This window comes from Symphodus melops (genome assembly GCF_947650265.1).
Source record: "Symphodus melops genome assembly, chromosome: 13".
In the NCBI taxonomy this organism is placed as follows: Eukaryota; Metazoa; Chordata; class Actinopteri; order Labriformes; family Labridae; genus Symphodus; species Symphodus melops.
This window is the reverse complement of record NC_136703.1, coordinates 19974717-19992422: the sequence shown is the minus strand read 5'-3', so window position 1 is coordinate 19992422 and position 17706 is coordinate 19974717. Positions and strand designations below refer to the sequence as shown.

The 17706-nt window shown below is 39.2% G+C and overlaps 3 protein-coding genes across 5 annotated transcripts; 2 read left to right on the top strand and 1 right to left on the bottom strand.

Annotated features, from left to right (window-relative positions):
* Positions 1-332: 332 nt before the first annotated feature.
* On the bottom strand, positions 333-7531 carry LOC306834035 (monocarboxylate transporter 2-like). The gene is made up of 5 exons (XM_079359771.1): positions 6996-7531; positions 3013-3243; positions 2723-2866; positions 1153-2004; positions 333-1045 (listed from the first exon to the last, which is right to left on the bottom strand). The coding sequence occupies exons 2-5, from the start codon at positions 3227-3229 to the stop codon at positions 822-824; spliced, it is 1437 nt and encodes a 478-aa protein (XP_079215897.1). The 5' UTR covers positions 3230-3243; positions 6996-7531; the 3' UTR covers positions 333-821.
* On the top strand, positions 5439-17502 carry LOC306834034 (calcium-independent phospholipase A2-gamma-like). Of its 3 annotated transcripts, XM_079359769.1 has the most exons (11): positions 5439-5477; positions 5572-5704; positions 6103-6145; positions 11958-13484; positions 13659-13811; positions 13900-14057; positions 14424-14518; positions 14653-14824; positions 14915-14972; positions 15132-15326; positions 15865-17502. In XM_079359769.1, exons 4-11 carry the CDS (start codon positions 12054-12056, stop codon positions 16321-16323), a joined length of 2721 nt encoding a protein of 906 aa, XP_079215895.1. In that variant the 5' UTR covers positions 5439-5477; positions 5572-5704; positions 6103-6145; positions 11958-12053; the 3' UTR covers positions 16324-17502. The 3 variants fall into 3 exon arrangements, with proteins under 3 accessions (XP_079215895.1, XP_079215894.1, XP_079215896.1); XM_079359768.1 differs by lacking the exon at positions 5439-5477 and having other exon boundaries at positions 5592-6145; XM_079359770.1 differs by lacking the exons at positions 5439-5477; positions 5572-5704; positions 6103-6145 and adding an exon at positions 10467-10632.
* LOC306834253 (uncharacterized protein) lies at positions 6077-8009 on the top strand (the record flags this gene model as incomplete). Its single annotated transcript, XM_079360087.1, has 3 exons — positions 6077-6145; positions 7538-7726; positions 7815-8009. 3 exons carry the CDS (start codon positions 6077-6079, stop codon positions 8007-8009), a joined length of 453 nt encoding a protein of 150 aa, XP_079216213.1.
* Positions 17503-17706: the final 204 nt, after the last annotated feature.

The following is a 17706-nucleotide window of genomic DNA, read 5'->3' as shown; positions in this document are numbered from 1 at the left end:
GGCTGAATTGTATTCTGTACTTAAGTGATGCCCCAGTGAAACAACTCGTGCAAATCCCCAAGACATAGAAAATGAATTGTACTCGAGACTAAAACTTAAAGAATAAATGAAGAATTTCCTCTTAAATTGAGACTTTCATTTATGAGCAGTATGAGGGGACTCCAGGGCAGGTAAGAGAAATATTCTGTAGTCTTTACAACAGTCATTCCAGTTCTCATCTTTTAATTGCTGTGCCATCAGCGACCCTTCGTCATTAGATCTGGAGGCCCACGGGAGGGTCACGACCCATACTTTGAAAGCTATGCTGTAAAAACCCAAAACACCAATGGAGATATCTTTCGTTAAATTTCAGTTTAATGAGAAGGATGTGCGGTCCCATAAGTTCCCATAATAGAGTGACCAGTGCCATCTAGTGGAACAGTATGATAATAAACAGCTGTGGAAGCACTCCGTGGAGGTTTTGAATCATTTTTTTTTATATCAGTCCCTCAGGACAATTACTATTTATACAGCCACTAAAGGAACAAATAGGAATTGTAAATGTTTATAGAGACATTACGATAATTGTACCGGAGGTGATGCCGGATGATTTATGAATGAAGCCTTTTAAAGCTTGCCACATAGTCTTAATAACATACATAAAATACCCATTAAAATACCAAATGCTGATCTAAAAGTATGTAACAAAGGTCCAAAGAGTCCGACAACCTCATCCAAAGTAGAAAACAATTTTTATCATAACACCCCATGTACTGTATGCCCTGCTTGCAAAGCCTCTGTGGGGTCATCTTCCACTTAGAATGGGATCAGAGTCATTGAGTTTATCCTTCCATTTCCTGTACTGTTTTCTGATCCTGGCTAGTTTTAAGTTCCTCTGCCTCTTCACAAGTCCTCATATCCACAGCCACAGCCTGCCTCCGCTCCTCGTCCAGTTTCTTGTAGTTAAAGTAATGCATGATGAAGAAAAATATGCCAGGCACCAACATAAACACTCCACACGCGTAGTACATGTATTTGTAGTCCCCATATATATCAACCAGAGCTCCTGAAAGAGAAGATGCAAACTGATTTAAACATTGTTTTGTGATTTTCTACATTTTTCGTGCATTTTAAATCTGAAAAATATATATATATTTTTTTTAATTCACAAACCTGATATTGGAGGTCCAAGAAGCACTGGCCCACATTCTATGATGGTGACAAGTCCAACTGCACTTGAAAATCGATGAGCTCCAACAAGGTCCATCAGAACTTCAAAGAGCAGAGCAGAAACCATCCCAAACGCCAAACCAAAGAAGACAGCGTAAATAACCAACCCCACATACCCCTCCGCCAGTGGACATAAAAGGTGGCACACACCATTGTAGGAAACCGCAAAGCTGAAAAAGTATTGGATCCTTGGTCTGATCCACTTAGTGTTGCCTAGGAGGCCAGTTACTGGTCTGATAAACATGTCCACTAAAGCAAAAATAGAGAGCAAGAACGCAGCTGAATAGTCATCAAACCCTTGATGTTTGGCGTATGGAGCCAGGAAAACCACAGGCGCAAAAAAGCCAAAAAACATGACCACATTGCCAACGAGGTAAATGAGGAAGCCCCTGTGTCGGAAAAGAGAGAAATCAATGAATTTGTCCACACATCCCTGACTCCTGCTCTCACTTTGATTTTCCTCAGTCAAAAGGTTAGCTGACGGTGCACTAGCAGCTTCCTCGACAGCGGGCCTGTTACACTCCGATGGTTCAGCCTTTGGCTTTGGTGGAGCATTTTTGTTTACTGGTCGCATCAAAGAACCAGCCACACAGCAGTTCAAAACAATGGATCCCAGGATGAGGAAGCTCCCTCTCCAGCCAAAACAATCAAACAGAAACTGATTGAGAGGAGCCAGAGTGGAAAGGACAACTGGACTTCCTGTCATAGCAAGCCCGTTTGCTATCGGCCTTTTGACGTGGAAGTAGGTACCAATGATTGTCAGAGCCGGCTGCAGGTTGAAGGCAAGACCAAAACCTGTTGGAACAAAGAAGTGTTTTAAAAAAAAACCACAACAAAGTGATTTTGATAAATCAATATGATTATGTTGTTAAACTTTTGACCATAATGGCATCTCATTAGTAGATTTAAAACCTCCTTTATTAGAATGATTTGCTTACATTGTTTGACAAGGAAACCTTCGGGACAGAGCAGCTCACTTTGTTGAGAACATGATCTGCAGATTGTAGCCCAAATACCAAACCCTAATAACATTTCTTTTTGGTGGTCCAAATAAACCCCCAGTGGGTGGAGCATCTCTACACGCTGAAAGTTTAAAGTCTAAGAAGTTTGTTTACTCACTGTTAGTACCAAGATCATGTGATCTATGGAACGCGTCCAAGATGCAGGGATTTTCTAAATTCATTTGATCCAGTCACAGTTTTTTTAAAGAAAAAAAAATAGGCTTACCAAAATCTAGTGTTACTTTGAAGTGCTTGGATTTTTTATCGTGATTTGAGTACATTGCACAATGTGACCCTGGTTAACTCCAAACAAGAGCACAGAGAACTCTCGTGGACTGACCCTGATAATGACAAACCTTCTCCTGAATGGGAGTTAGCGGCATCCTCCTGTGTCAGCCAGTCACAATCAAGCAACGTAAAGCAAATGTTCAGAGAGGAGCAGCAACTCAAAATCTATATACAGTGCGCTTTTTTGAAATAATAACTAATGAAAAAAACATTAAAGCATTTACCTCCAATTACTCCAACACAAAGATACAGATGTATTATCGTATGGCCAAAAGAAGCAAGGATCATGGCAGCACTGACCATGACCCCACCGACCATAACCACCGGTCTGCTGCCGTAACGGTTGACAAGAATACTGCTCACAGGTCCTGTACACAGAAGAGAAGAATCCCATTATTACCGTAGTTTACTCTTCTAAAACTGTATTATTAATTTAATAAATACAAAATACTCATTTAAAATGTGCATGGAACATACAGTATGGGAACTTTAAAGATGTATTATGGACACTGACCTCCTGCATACATGGAGGCTAGCATGACAGAGGACACCCAGGCAATCTGGCTGTAGGAAACTGAAAAATATTCCTGAATTTCCTTAAAGTAGATAGTCAGTGACTTGGGAAAGGCGTAGGAGAATCCTATGGAGATGAAAGAACCAAAGACGACAGCCCAGCCCCAACCTCCATCAGGTGGGGTGTAGTCTAGTTTGGTTGCTGCGGCGGGGGGCATTTTCTGTTCAGCAGCTGTGAAGTGGTAACAGGTAATAGAAGGGGAACACAAGTAAACAACAGCTGCACATTTGAAAAGCTACAGTACTGATATCACAACACAGAACCTAAATCAGACAGCAATAAATAAGAACTCACCTCTGTACAATTCTTGAAACTGTATCGCCCAGTCTACAAACTCTGTTGCTGTACCAAGCTGAGACTCATTCCCTCAGAAAGACCCTGCTGCAAGGTCTTTGATCTCATCACGTGTGCTTGCACGCTAAATAGAAGTGACCACACTCAAACAGAGCCATAACCCTGCTGCAGCCTGCGATTAATATGTAGCCTATAACTAGGAATGGACAAGCTTTAGAAAAACAACACGGCCAGACAAGTATGTATACCAATGTCCAACAACTTAAAGTACATTGATTTGTTTTAAGTCTTCTTAAAAGGTTTATAGTTCTGATGAGGGCTTTAGTACACATCTGTGAAAAGATCAAGCCTCAGTACTATAGAATAATCATTTGTAATTGAGTTAATTAAAGGTATAGTATATGTAGGCAGCCTGTACTTATTTAATAGGCTTTCTCCATCAGTATAGGCTATACATATAGCATTTTTTTACAACAACAAATACTGTGCATTTGAGACATTTTAGATGTAATACTTAAGCTTGTTGTGTCTAGCACTGGATAGATTTGACCTGCCTGTAAATTATCCAACAGGATAACAAAAATAAGACTAATACCTTGTCAAAACAACAAATTGGACAAAGTCATTCAGCATTGCTAAGTCAGTGTTGCATTGTGTGTAAATGGTTTAAATCACCAACAACGTCACCAGCTATTGTTTACTACAACTATGTTGTGAAAAGCTATGACAAAGTATGGTAATGTAAGTCAGATGGATGGAAGGATAAATAGAGATACTGTTACTTTGTGTTTCTCAATAGAGAAAGCTGTAGGCTGGTTCAAGACAAAGTTTTTTCATCTTCTGAGATAAATTAGCATTTTGGTTAAAGGTTAAAAACTTCCCTGGTCAAAAATATGAACTGATCAATTTGAGGAGAAAAGCTACGCATCCAACAATAATCGTTTCAGACAGAGGCAAAGAGGTGAAAGTAAGGCCTCATGAGCACTACAGTTCAATGCAAACAAACGTCTTTTACTTAATTCAAAGTAAAATATATATATACATATATGTGTGTGTGTGTGTGTGTGTGTGTGTGTGTGTGTGTGTGTGTGTGTGTGTGTAATCACCACAAAAAGCATCTATGAATTTACAATCAATATTTCAGCTGTGGACAAGACCACAGTGGTACATGCTTGTGCTACAAATGTCAAAGTATTCTGATAAATTAGGACTAAAACCTCTAAAGCACAGTCTCAATCTCTGAACGCATGGGCTATTGACTGTCATCAATACAGTATATGACAAACTTATTTGGGCTTCCGCTGTGGCTAATGGTAAGAGATTAAAGACTTCTATTCATGACTTTAATTTCTTTTGTCCAGCTGTGGTTGTTGAACACTAAAATACTCTACTATTTCTGCATTACAGATAGTAATTAACATTTAAACATTAAAATGGGATATAAATATTGCTGTTTGGCACTGGTGAAGAGTCAAAGGATGTTGGTGCAAAAGCACAATCTTTGAAAAAAGCAGATTTGATTTTGTTGACCCAAAGAAAGCACAAAGTGAGCAAAAAAAAGACTATGAGGTTAAAATCAAGCACAGAAATCAAAACATATATAAAGAAATAGCATTAACAAGCTGCTAGAAATTCCCTCCAAATAATGTCATTCAGTATTTAAGCATCTCCAGGCTCCGCCCTAATTAGGACCAAACCATTACCTAATTGAAACAGAGAGCTCATTTCCTACCACAAAAATAGACAATATTGCACATTGGGGTGTTGAAGCACATTAATACAAGCATAAAATATAAAACCTCTCTGAGTCTAATCACTCAGTACCAATAAAATTATATAGGAAACATGAATGAAAATGAATAATATTGGCTTTAATTTAATTAGTAGATACTAATAATGAAATGTCATTTATTGTATTTTGTTAAGGCTTAACTCTTTTCTCCGGTTGGCCATTTTCAAGCAACGATGCCGAGTATCGAAACGAAGTTAAGGGGAAAATGCAACAGTCTCCAATGAGCAATTAGCGGCCATTACTTTTGTATAACAAAATATTGTCCAATATCAAAATGGAGTCAATATATATAATGCGTCGGCCTCCAGGTTTTTGCATGGTATTTCAATGCAGATACTTTTTTAATGTTATTTTACACTTGTGCTTGAAAACAGTGTTTCTTGATTGTGTTTTTCTTCAACTAAAAACCGCAGTCCCGCAAAATATCGAGGCAATTCTCGGCATCGTTAACATTTGGCTTCGCATAAAACAACGGAGTGAGACCTCTTCATGCAGCACTTGCGATCTGGCCAGCACTTAACACGCCCTCTGCCGTAACATCATCTGGTTAGCTTCTGTTGTTGTTTTACAGTCTGCATGAGTTTCTCTTACTAATAGTTCAACATGTTAATTGAAGAAATGTTAAGTGTTACTATAGAAGTGTTTGTCTCCCTTTTTTCTTGAACAATATCCGCAAACGACCTTTACACGTCTTACTCAACAGCTTTCATAACACGAGTTTTTTACTGCCTTGCTCAGCTTGCTCGGACAACAATATAAGGCACTGCACTGGACCTTTCTTCGCTATAAAGCAGTGTGACTAACTACTTGGCTCTTTCATAACAGTTTTATCTTTTGTTGAGTTTATTATATATGCAGATGTTTTCCAACGTGAGAGCAGGTTTAGTCAGATTGCCCACTTTTGCAAATTCAAGGGCAATGAGAGTGACATCTGCTCTCTGCAGACATCAACACAAGACCTTCAGCTCCGAGTCGGCAGATGTCAAGGTAGGCTTTTCTTGTATGAAAATGTTAAAAGAACAATATGTATTCAGCGTGCTCTTGGATTGCTGCATTCATGTGCTGCTCGGTTTTCCTAGCTTTCAACATAGGAAGTCGTTATTCTGACTTCGTTGTATTCACGTGATTTCCAGTTCAGGAAGTCTGAATGTCTTAACAAAAGCTCACACACGTGTTGATGCTACTAAGAAGATTGGAGAAATGTAAACGTTATATTAGAGTAATATGTTGATGTGCAATACGCTAATTAATAATAATAAAAAAGTCAACATTAACAGAAGATATTTTGCTCCCCATTTGAAGACCATTCTGACATCAAGTCGAGCAACTAATTATTATCCGAGTTGTTTCGACTGAAGCAGGTGTTCGTGTGCGTTTTACATCTTGGAAAGTCGTTTTCCCGACGTTTCTGATATCACATGAATGCACCAACATGCTCTCGTAAGTCTTCCAGAGATTTTGCAACACGAAGAACCACCACTCTTTTTTTCATATTGACAAATACTAAATAGGTGAGTGTCATTTTTGTTGTTGCAAATACGATCAGAGTGGTACGTCTGTCTGTAGTACAACGCTGAACGCAGTGTATGTACACGGAGGTGCACATACACTGCGAGCAGACCTGCAGTGTTACAAATGCAGACATTTTATATAGGCGCATTTCATAACACACAGCTAGTTAGCTGCTTATCCTAATGGTACACTCGCCAATGCATCAAACTCGATGGTTGAACAAGTCTACCCAGTCTACACAACTTTAAAACAAACAAACTCCAAGTACATATTTTAAGTATGTCACCTTAATATCTCTGTTTCTGGATCACCAGAGGAAACTTACTTCAGCTCAGCAGGAATGAATGGAACTGGAAACTGTGAGAATCATTAGATCCATAGTATATATCCTCAAGGAAGCCCTAAATATCAGAAGTGACAGCAAGTCATTTATCATATTTACCACAAGTGGGCGAGCATATTACACTGATCAGTCAAGCTTGATGATGTAATAGGTTTGTATGACTTAAAAATATACTTATTTAATGATATAAATTTTACTTAGTGAAAATTATGAACTACCATTTTAACTACAGTGTCATTCCAAGCAAACCTAATGCTTTGACTTGTTGCATTGTCCTTTTTTCTTTAATTCTCGTTTTGGTGGAAACAGACTACTAGGATAAGAACCACATGAAACAGACTGGAAGGGAAGGTTTCTCAATATTCTTTAATGACCTGGAACAGATACCATCTCTTTAAAACTTTTTTTTCTTCATAACACAATATGGATGAGTGGGTTCTCAGAGAAGGCTGGTTGTCAATTCATGTCTCAAGGGTTTTTCTCCAGCGAACGTTTGCCATCAGTCAGTGTGTGCTTTGTTTCAGGTGCTGTATGATGGGCTGTGTCCCATTTGTGTAACGGAGATCCGGTTCCTCCAGTTTCTGCAGAGAGGAAAGCCTGAGAAAGTAGATTTTATTGACATCTCCCTGCCAGGCTATGATGGACAGAAATATAAGGGTGTCAGCTATGAGATGGCCATGGGTGAAATGCATGTGATTGATGAGAAAAATGAGGTAAACCTGTCTTCCACTGAACTCATTAACTGTAATATTCCAGGAAAGCTCTCATATGCCTTCTAACTAAACTCCTGTGTTTTGTCAGGTGCACTGTGGGGTCCCAGCCTTTGCAGTTATGTACAGCGCAGTGGGACTTGGTTGGTTGGGCCGCTTCATGATGTGGCCCCCTGTGAGACCGTTCATGGATAAGTCTTACGCCATCTTCGCCAAAAATCGCTTAAAGTGGACTGGACGCGGTGACGAGTGCACCTCCGGACACTGCGAGAAAAAACAAAACTGACTCTTGATCACAGAAAAATAAGTCACTGAATAGTTTAGATCCCTTCTCCTGTTAAACCCTCAGGTTTGTTATAAATATCTCTGGAAATAATCCAAGAGTATTTCAAGCTGAAGGAAATATTTATATATTATTAGCTGCTTGATTATGTGTTTTTTCCATTATTTTAACTCACAGTTTGTTTTCTTACAGTGTTCTGTTTGAGTAAACCTCTACTGAAAAAATATTTGACAAATGACTTGAGTTTATTTTAAAAAAGCCCAATCAAATCAATCACAAGGTTCTCCACCCTCTATGAACGGCCCTGAATAATCATAATACAATCAGAACATTATGCTAAATTTTAGCTATAACATTAAAATACAAAAAGCACAGGTGGAAATTAGTGAATTATATTTACTCACATTCCTGTAATTGAGTCGTGTTTTTTGTGTAATTGCACTAGTACTTTTTAAAATCTGTAATTTCATTGTTAGTTAAGCAGGTTTTGTTTGAAGTATTGCACTTTGCTTCATTTGAAATAACCATTACTTGGATTAAAAAATAATAATAATTGATTTGTTTATTGGGAGTATAACGTTTGTTGGCATTTGTTGGTTGAAAAAGTTTGATGGTTGATCTCAAGTTAAATGACACATTTTACCTCCCTGACAGTTTTATATGTCACACGTTGACTTGTTTCATTTTTTTATAGCCTTTAATTAAAACCATTAGATTGAGACTTAAAATCCTCTTTAAGTCCTTTGTGCTCACAGCTGGTTGTTGAAAAAGTAACTTTGACTTAAAGTTAATTTTAAACAAGCTTCTTTTCACTTTAACTTTTAAACTGTTCAAATGAATGTTACTTTCACTGAAGTAGAGTATAGTTCAGTACTCTTTCATAGCCCAGGCTATTTTACACATCATGGACTTATGGCATTAATATTATAATTGATGTTTGTTCTGATTTAGAAAGTTAATTTTGGTAAAACTTGGTACAACATTTCTTCAACCAACAAAACTGTTGAGATGACAAATGAGCCGACAAAATACATTTGACAGATTTTATATTTTTGAAACCACACCATAAGTGAAAAAGCTTTACTGCAAAGTGCTGTGTCATGCTTTGACAAACATACAATACAGAGAAAACCACTGAAGCAAAATGCAGCCAGTCTCCTGTCACAGTTTTTCAGATTGAAGTTCTTTCAAAAACAGATTGAGAACAAAAGTGTCACGAAGTTGCCACTAGATGTCAGTCAAAGTCTAAAATAATCACAGCTGTGAAGGTGAAAGTCTTCTTATGAACTATTCTACTCGCAGTCATACGTTCTGACAAGATAATGATCGTCTTTGTTCACTGAAGGTTGCCATGTCTCCTGATGTTGCCAGGTTTTTTTCTAAAGGAGGCTAACTGACGAGAACTCTGCAGTCAGGTCGATTTATTCACTCTGAACGGCATGTAAACAATCTTGTGACAACAAAGGGAACCTGAGAGCCACTTCATGAACTTCATGATACTGTTCATTAGTATTACCCTTACTTAGTAAGTTATTTAGGTTGGTGGTGTCCGTCTCAGAGAAGGCTTTGAAGCGTGTTTAATCAACAATGGAGAACATCTTCTGCTTTTTATTATGGGGCTTTGGTATTTACAAAACATACTCTATTCCTCACTGCAGAAACTGTTTAGATGTGTTCACAACTTTTTTGTCTTGCTCTTCACTTTACACAATCAATATGATTTATAAAAAGGAAAATCCAATATCGTGTACCTTATGTTTGCACATGAGGAAGTGAAAAAGTGATTAATAACTATGTGTTGTAGAGCGATGTAAATGACAGAACGTACGATAGATATCAATGACATTATGTAACTGGATATAAAGACATGGACTTATTTATTTTATCATTCATTTTCTTGTCACAATACTTTTTTTTAAACGAATAGAAATAACGATAAACATTTCTAGAGAAGCAAAAAGAAGAAATGTCTTCTTGCTTTGAAGCACGTTTTGCAAAACAAACTCTCTGAAGACGAATGTGTTTTGATCACGTGTACCTTTAGGAAACTGTCCACAGCTTCCAAGAATTACAGAGCAGGTGACTAGTTAGACAGCTACTTCTGGTTTGGGGAGGTGTGTGTGTGTGTGTGTGTGTGTGTGTGTGTGTGTGTGTGTGTGTGTGTGTGTGTGTGTGTGTGTGTGTGTGTGTGTGTGTGTGTGTGTGTGTGTGTGTGTGTGTGGGGGTGGGGGTGGGGGTGGGTGGGTGGGTGGGTGGGTGTGTGCGCGCGTGTGCGCGCGTGTGTGCGCGTGTGTGTGTTGTGACGTAGGACACAACTATCCTCAGCTCACTGAGACCCTTAAGTTATTGCCCCCCCCTCCCCTAATTTTAGACATGTGCTTCCAGTCCATGGCAGCACATGACCTTAAGCTTGTGTGGTCCTAACAAAGCATTGGCCGTGCTTGTCCCCCTCCCTGCCCAGCTCAACCAATGAGATTAGAGTACAGGGGGAAAGGACTGAATTAAGGATCAAAACACAGTGGAAATAGTATTTCTGACAGTTGTCATAAGAGGGGTCTGCATTTCAATAACAGAAGCTTTTCTGAAGAAGATTGTGAAGACCGAAGAACTAGAGGTTTTGTTACAGGTAAATCTTCAGTGACTGTTTGTGTTGGACACTTTCTGTCAAGGTTAGAGGAGCCTTAAGCTGCTTTGGTTCATGACCTTCCCCTACTTACCAGCAAAGTAACCACAGTAAATGTGTGGCTATTGCACTCATGTTACTCCTATTACTCTTCTCTTTCTAAAATAGTCACAAGAAGTGTAAATGAATGTATCATATATCACACAGTACTTTTCTATATGTTGAGGATAACAGAGCAACTGAGGACAATTTCTCACATTTCCAGTTAACATTGCAGACATACCTTTCTCTTGACAGAATGTACAGTTGTGAACCAGCTATTTCAACTGACGTATTTTATGTGAGGTTCGCACAGCATGAGATGACGCACTAAACTGTGGAAATCAAAGGTTGTGTTTGAACATAATGTTTGAACACAACCGGCTCCCTCTGAACTCTCCGGTAATTGTTCCCCATTTAGAGGTGACAATGTGTGTCTGATCCGCACAGGCATGCAGTTAAGATATTAATAACCAAACCGACCTGATTCTTAGACACTTTGATCTGTGGGTGTGTGACCTTCCTTTTCTTATACTGAACAGTTTTAAGCAGTGTTATAGTATAGCAGCTTTGATGCTATACTACAATGAGTGAGTGAGTCTTGTCCAGGTGGTTGAAAAAGCTCTTTGCTTAGATTTTGACACAAGTTCTTTAATATAATCAAAGTGTCCAGATAATGAATCCTGTGGACTTCTGTTATGGTTGACATACTTCCATTCTTATTTCAATGTTGACACATTTTTAGACTGATTATTGTAAGATTTGATCCATGTATTCATCTTCCGAGAGGTGGAATCCTCCAGACTTTTTCCACTTGGGATACCAGATGGTTAATGTTGTATCTTGTTCAGTGGAGCATATATATGTTGTTATTTTACTGGAACACATTGTTGTATATACACTCGTCGTTATCGGATTACTTCTCTGACTTTGAGGATTTCTTGACTTTCCCCTTTTGCCACCAACATGTTGACTTTGTTGTTAATGAGTGTTTCTATAACCACTGGGTGTTATTGACAAGAGAATAAATCACATTTTTGTCTTTCACAAAAATGACAATTGGCATCAGGTAAAAATTGTTAAATGCTCACAGACACATGTTTACAGTACATGCTAACACCATACCCTAAAATATACCGGCTAAACAGTGTAAGAACATTAGCATGCATGCATTGTTGCTGTGAGCATGTATGTATTGTGCTTTAGAACCATCTTCAATGAGATGTTCGTATGGCTGTAGTCCTTTTGTTTTAATACGTTATTTTTTTGTGGTTTTTTTTCTATTCTAGGTTTTACCTGAAGCTAATGCTATGGTCTAAATCAATGCTAACTGAAGATGGACATTTAGACTTTGATTGATTGCTGCTCACAACATCAGGTCAAGCATGGGTCGCTACCTCAGCACCAACTCATGTTCAATTTCTGTGAACAAGACTTGGAGGTCCTACTGCAAAATTAGGTACCTAATGAGTCTTCTCAGAAAGTACCCTCGTCTCGCTAAGGCACCGCTCTGCCTGGACCTGCACAGAAATTCACAACTGTCACCTCCTCATCCTTCCAGATTTATAAGAAATGCTACTTTAAGAAGTTTGAGTCGCAATGATACAAGCTCAACAGCTTACCTCATGCTCAGAGACTTTACCAAAGGAGTGAATCAACTTCAGGTTGTGCGTTTTTATTCCTCCTCGAACAGGAACACATTCAAAGCTGAAGCACCAATTGGGATCTTTGAGGAGTCTCAGAGCAATTTAAATTTGAGTTCACTTGGAGGACGTCTGGGTCAATCATTTAATCAATTGTCCAGACACATTAACAATTATTTCAAGAACAAGGAAGCTGTACTGTCACCAGAAAATGCCTCTCTTGTTGTAGCAACTCCAGAGTACGTTGGCAGGTCACAGAGGCGAAGTCAAAGCCATTGGGCAACAAGGGAGAGCAAAAAAATTGAGGGCAGACAGACAACGCAGGATTTGACATGCAAGGAGGAACAGAAGAGCTCTGGAACAGATCCTTCAGCGCAGAATTATTCAGGGCTGCAACTTTTTCACAGCAGTTCTTTGGCTACAACATTCGGTGAAAGCTACAGCTACGTTGCCAATCACATTAACTCAGCCTTCTCTCGAGGTTTTAAAATGGTTCAAACAAATGAGACATCTGAAACATTATCTCCCAGCAGAGGGACCACCAGGAGGCTAAAAAGGAGAAAAGTACCAAACTCTATCATCCTGAGCTCAAAAGAAGCTGAGATCTCTCAATTGACATATGATGCTCATCAGGTAGCTGTGGAGCCCAACAGTCATTCGAGCAGCTGGGAAGAGAGTTATCTTCAGTTTGCGAGACACATCAATAAACACTTTGGTGCCAAGGTTATTGGTCAGAGGACGGAACAGCTTCATGTTGAAAACAATAGCACTTACAAAGACCACCTTTCAACAAAATCTAACTCGCAATCTCATCAAGTTTCCTCATCGCAACAGAAACAAGATGAACCGAACGTCCCCGAAGGTGGAGGCCTTTTCCACAGCAGCATTAATGCCACTAACTTTGGGGAGAACTTTTTCCAAATGGCAGGTCACATCAATCAGTATTTCAAGGGTCCAAGTGAATCAGAAGAGGAGGACATTGATAGAGATCTCCTACCAGAGCAGGACCCTGGATCTGCTTCCCTGGAGGGACTGAAGACTGTGACGCTTATGGACTGTTTTCGCCACCCCACAAGTGCCATCCCCGACCTTCTTGGCGCTTATCTTAACCCAAAGGCCAAGATTAAGCCAATGTCTTCGATAACTTCACCAGAGAGAACACTGAACAAAAAGGTGAGTTGAGGTAAAACACTGAGTAACATCACTTAAAACAAGAATATGAAAAACTGAATATAATAAAAATAATTGCTTTTTAGTCAAAAGTTACACACTGTTTCTTGTAGGGTTAGCTTAACACATCAAGTTAAATCAAGAGGTTATAAGTAATGTCTGGTTGTGTATTTCCAGTTTTTCTTGAGTCAGAGGCGGGCAGAGGAAATGACTCAACAACTCATAGGCGCTCTGGTACAGGCACCCTCTCCTGAAGCCCTGACGGCCTGCGTGGACACACTCAATGAACATCTCATCCGTTACCCATCATGCAAAGCTGTAATGTGGCAGGTTTGTTGAAGTGGAACTATCACACTTTCAAAATGTTTTATTTGCCCATTTAACCCAAGTGACTTCTTAAAGATGTCTCTGTTTTAAGGAGAAAATAGCAGTCACACTGTTGAGGAAGCGACGAGCACACAGAGATGATGCGATCCTTCAGAGCGCCTTAAGAGAAACGTTGGCGCTCATCGGATATCTTGATCCAGTCAAAGGTCGGGGAATCAGAGTGCTCTCCATTGACGGTGGCGGCACAAGGTAACAAGAAAACTGGTTAGTTTATAATATACCAATAACAATTTTGATTTCATGCTGCACACAGAAAACAATTTTAAATGTTTCTGGTCATATAAACCAAATGTATATAGCTTACTATCATAAGACAGAAGTTTCAAAAGGGTGAAACGAGGTAATTATTGACATTTTTACCTGAAGGTTTTCTGTAAGGATTAAGCATTACTATCAATGGCATTCTTTCCTCTAATTATTTCAACAAATCCCAGAAACATGTTTGAGATGATCACAGTCTTTTGCTATTATACAATTCCAGATTTTATATCCATGACCCAGAGTACCACTTTGACTTTTTAAAATTATTTTTCTATTTTTATCTGCCTTTTCCAGAGGTGTAGTTCCTCTTCAGTTGTTAAAGCTACTGGAAGCTCAGACAGGCAAAAAGATCCACCAGCTGTTTGACTACATCTGTGGAGTGAGCACGGGTGAGAAACAACAGAAACTGCAAGTTCCTTTAAAAAAAAAAACCCAGGACATACTGTATTGTCTGTAACTTCTCCATGCTTCTCTCTGTAAATATATCGTTTTATGTCTAATTCATCGCATGTGTTCATTAAAGGTGCCGTTCTAGCCTTCATGCTGGGTCTGGCCCACTTTTCTCTGGAGGAGTGTGCTGACATGTATCGTCGATTTGGCTCCGAGGTGTTTCGACAGAACCCACTGGTTGGCACCGTTAAAATGGGGTGGAGTCACTCTTACTATAACACCGAGAACTGGGAGAAAATACTACAGTAAGCCCTAAATACATCATAACAACACACTCAACATTTAGTATGACAGCATTTGAATCTGGTCTGACTACATTCTTTGTTTCTATTTAGAGAAAAGTTGGGAGATAGAGTACTTATCAAAACTGCCAGGGATGAGTTGAGTCCCAAGGTAAGAATGTGGCTTTCACAATGGTTATTGACAAAATGACCATAAGGCACATAACACTGGTAAAATAGTGTCCTCTTGTTGAGGCTACAGTGGCTTAAGGTTTGCCTCTATTACCTCCTTTCTTTGTTTCATGCATTCATGTTATTTGTATCTGCTCAGGTTTCAGCAGTCAGTGCGGTAGTAAACTGGGGAACAAGTCCAAAAGCCTTTGTCTTTCGCAACTACAACCACAAACCGGGCTCTCTTAGTCGCTACGCAGGAGCCTCAGGCTGCCAGATGTGGCAGGCAGTTCGAGCATCATCAGCTGCACCAGGATACTTTCAGGAGTTCACCCTACAAAGTGACATTCACCAGGTAGGAGCCTGTGTCAAAGAAGTGCATTTTGCTTCTTAGCATCCTGAGGCTAATGCAGAAGTGCATCAAATCTGCATTCTTTCTCATGACCAACAGGAGGCGACTCCACTGAATGAGAAAAGATAACATTAAACTGCATCAGCAAATTATCCCTTTCAAAGTGATTTATAACCTCAGTTAAAATTTCCCTAAGGTGTTGAGTGTTTCACTTGCTCTTTTAAAGTCTTCTTCAATAAAGTAAGATGTTTATTCATACAATTGCTGTCCCATTTAGAGTAAACATTGATGAGAAAGCTAACTGGCTTTATAATTGTACCTTATTGGCTGTTATACAAATAGTACATCTGAAAGGCATATTCACATTTTCTCCATCTACTGTAGTTTCACTTCTGGCTAAAAAAAAAAAAAAAGATTGCAAAGGCCAAAAGGCTTCAAAACATTAGTCCACAAACATCCTTGTGGCTAAACTTTATTTCAGACTCATCGGTCCATATCATGTACAATGTAATTAAAAAAGTATTTCTGTCTGTCTTTTTAGGATGGAGGAATTATCCTGAACAATCCCTGTGCCTTGGCTGTCCATGAGAGTCGCCTATTGTGGCCCAACCAGCCCTTCCAATGTGTGCTGTCCCTTGGCACAGGTCGCTACGACAACGCTAAGAGGACTCCTGCAACCTCCACCAGCCTGAGGGCCAAAATCAGCAACCTGATCAGCAGTGCCACTGACACTGAAGGGGTCCACACTCTCTTGGACGACCTCCTGGCCCCGGACGTGTATTTTCGCTTCAACCCCATGTTGAGTGCTGTGGTGTCCCTCGATGAGAGTCGACCAAGGGCTCTGGACCAGCTGCAGAGAGACACTCAGAGCTATCTTGAGAGAAACAGGCTCAAACTGGCCAGGCTCTGTTTGGTTCTTGGAGCGGAGAGATCAGCAGTTTGTAGAACTAAGGACTGGATGAGTGAGAGGGCCTGGGAAGTGAAGCAGAGATGGGTTTGAGTAGGTACATTATGAGACTTGTCTACACATAGATGGATACATTTACAGACCATGACAAAAAGAAAAGAAACACCTTGAAAATACATTTACACCATATGCTGGCTCACGTTTTCTTAAAAAGTGTTCTGGTCTTAAAAGTATTATCTTCCCCTAGTTTTACAGTAGGACCTGGCAGAGTGTTTGGAAAAAAAACTGTGTGTAGAGATAAAGTGGTAGAATACAATCCTCAGAAATGTAATCCTGTAAATTATTGGCAGTCATCCACTTGTGATTTAACATGTATCAATATCTATAAACAGATATCTGGATAAAAGTGCGGCAAACAATCTACTCTTAGTCACTTAACACTAACTTCCTTGTTGTTTCACGAGTTTCTGGTTAGACTCAAAGTAAAAGCAACACATGGAAAAGGAGGTCTTGGTTAGGAGTCCTTTTCTCTTAGCGCTGACAATACCAGAGTCCCAAAAGTTTTCCATATCTCTCAATAACTATATTACTTTAAGATGATATCCAAGGGGTTCAGAGATGATTGAAACCTTCATGGTTTCCCTTGGATCTAAGCTGTGGTGGTGTCAGTCTGTGGGTTGTTCCACCAATGTGGTCAATACTTCTTGATCGTGCCATAGATGGCATTAATTGTCCCAAGAAAATCCTAATTGAATTCTGTGATCCATGACCTTTATTGTTTAACCTTTCTGTTTCATGACGGGATTTTTAATTCGTAGTTAAAAATCATGTGAAATGTTTTACCAATTTCACTGAAACGTGTTGCAGACATACATGCCTCCCTGAGAATAATTTGTGATTAAAAAAATATTAATAATAATAATCTGGATCACTCTATTGCACCATCAGTCCAAAATGTTAGTCCCTCGAACCCTCACCTTCAAAACCTGTCCTGTTTTTCATTGAGCCTTCATTGCATTTTGTGTTTGATACTTTACTTAAACATTTTGTTTGATGACTTCTTGACTTTGACACACAAAAGTAATTATTTAGTAAGTAAGCACTTTCATGCACTTTATATAAAACACTGGTGTAATATGAACATGGGACATCACTCACTTTTCTCAGTGTTTTTAATTTTAGGACAAGCTTGAATCACACCTCCATGTGACATAACACCTCTGTACATTATTCTAATTTTATTTATTTTGAATAAATTAATATTCTTCATGAGTCTTTTTTTTTTCTTCCTCTTTTTTAAACACCTTAACCCAAGACCAGTTTGGTTAATCTGTTCTTGTCAAGTGATGTAAGACTTTATCAATGAGTGAGAAATCATCCAATCACTTGAATGTGACGGGCTAAATCCCCCCCCATGTGTCCTGGAAGCTGTGCCTCCACTGTCAACAATAGACTGACTTTGTTCCAGACAGAAAG

Coding starts and splice junctions, on each gene's coding strand:
- LOC306834035 (XM_079359771.1), bottom strand. CDS start 3,229: ATGCCCCCCGCCGCAGCAACCAAACTAGACTACACCCCACCTGATGGA. Junction 2,867..3,012: donor AGCCTCCATGTATGCAGGAG/GTCAGTGTCCAT, acceptor TTCTGTGTACAG/GACCTGTGAGCAGTATTCTT. Junction 2,005..2,722: donor TTGTGTTGGAGTAATTGGAG/GTAAATGCTTTA, acceptor TTGTTCCAACAG/GTTTTGGTCTTGCCTTCAAC.
- LOC306834034 (XM_079359769.1), top strand. CDS start 12,054: ATGGGTCGCTACCTCAGCACCAACTCATGTTCAATTTCTGTGAACAAG. Junction 14,825..14,914: donor AACTGGGAGAAAATACTACA/GTAAGCCCTAAA, acceptor GTTTCTATTTAG/AGAAAAGTTGGGAGATAGAG. Junction 14,973..15,131: donor GGGATGAGTTGAGTCCCAAG/GTAAGAATGTGG, acceptor GTATCTGCTCAG/GTTTCAGCAGTCAGTGCGGT.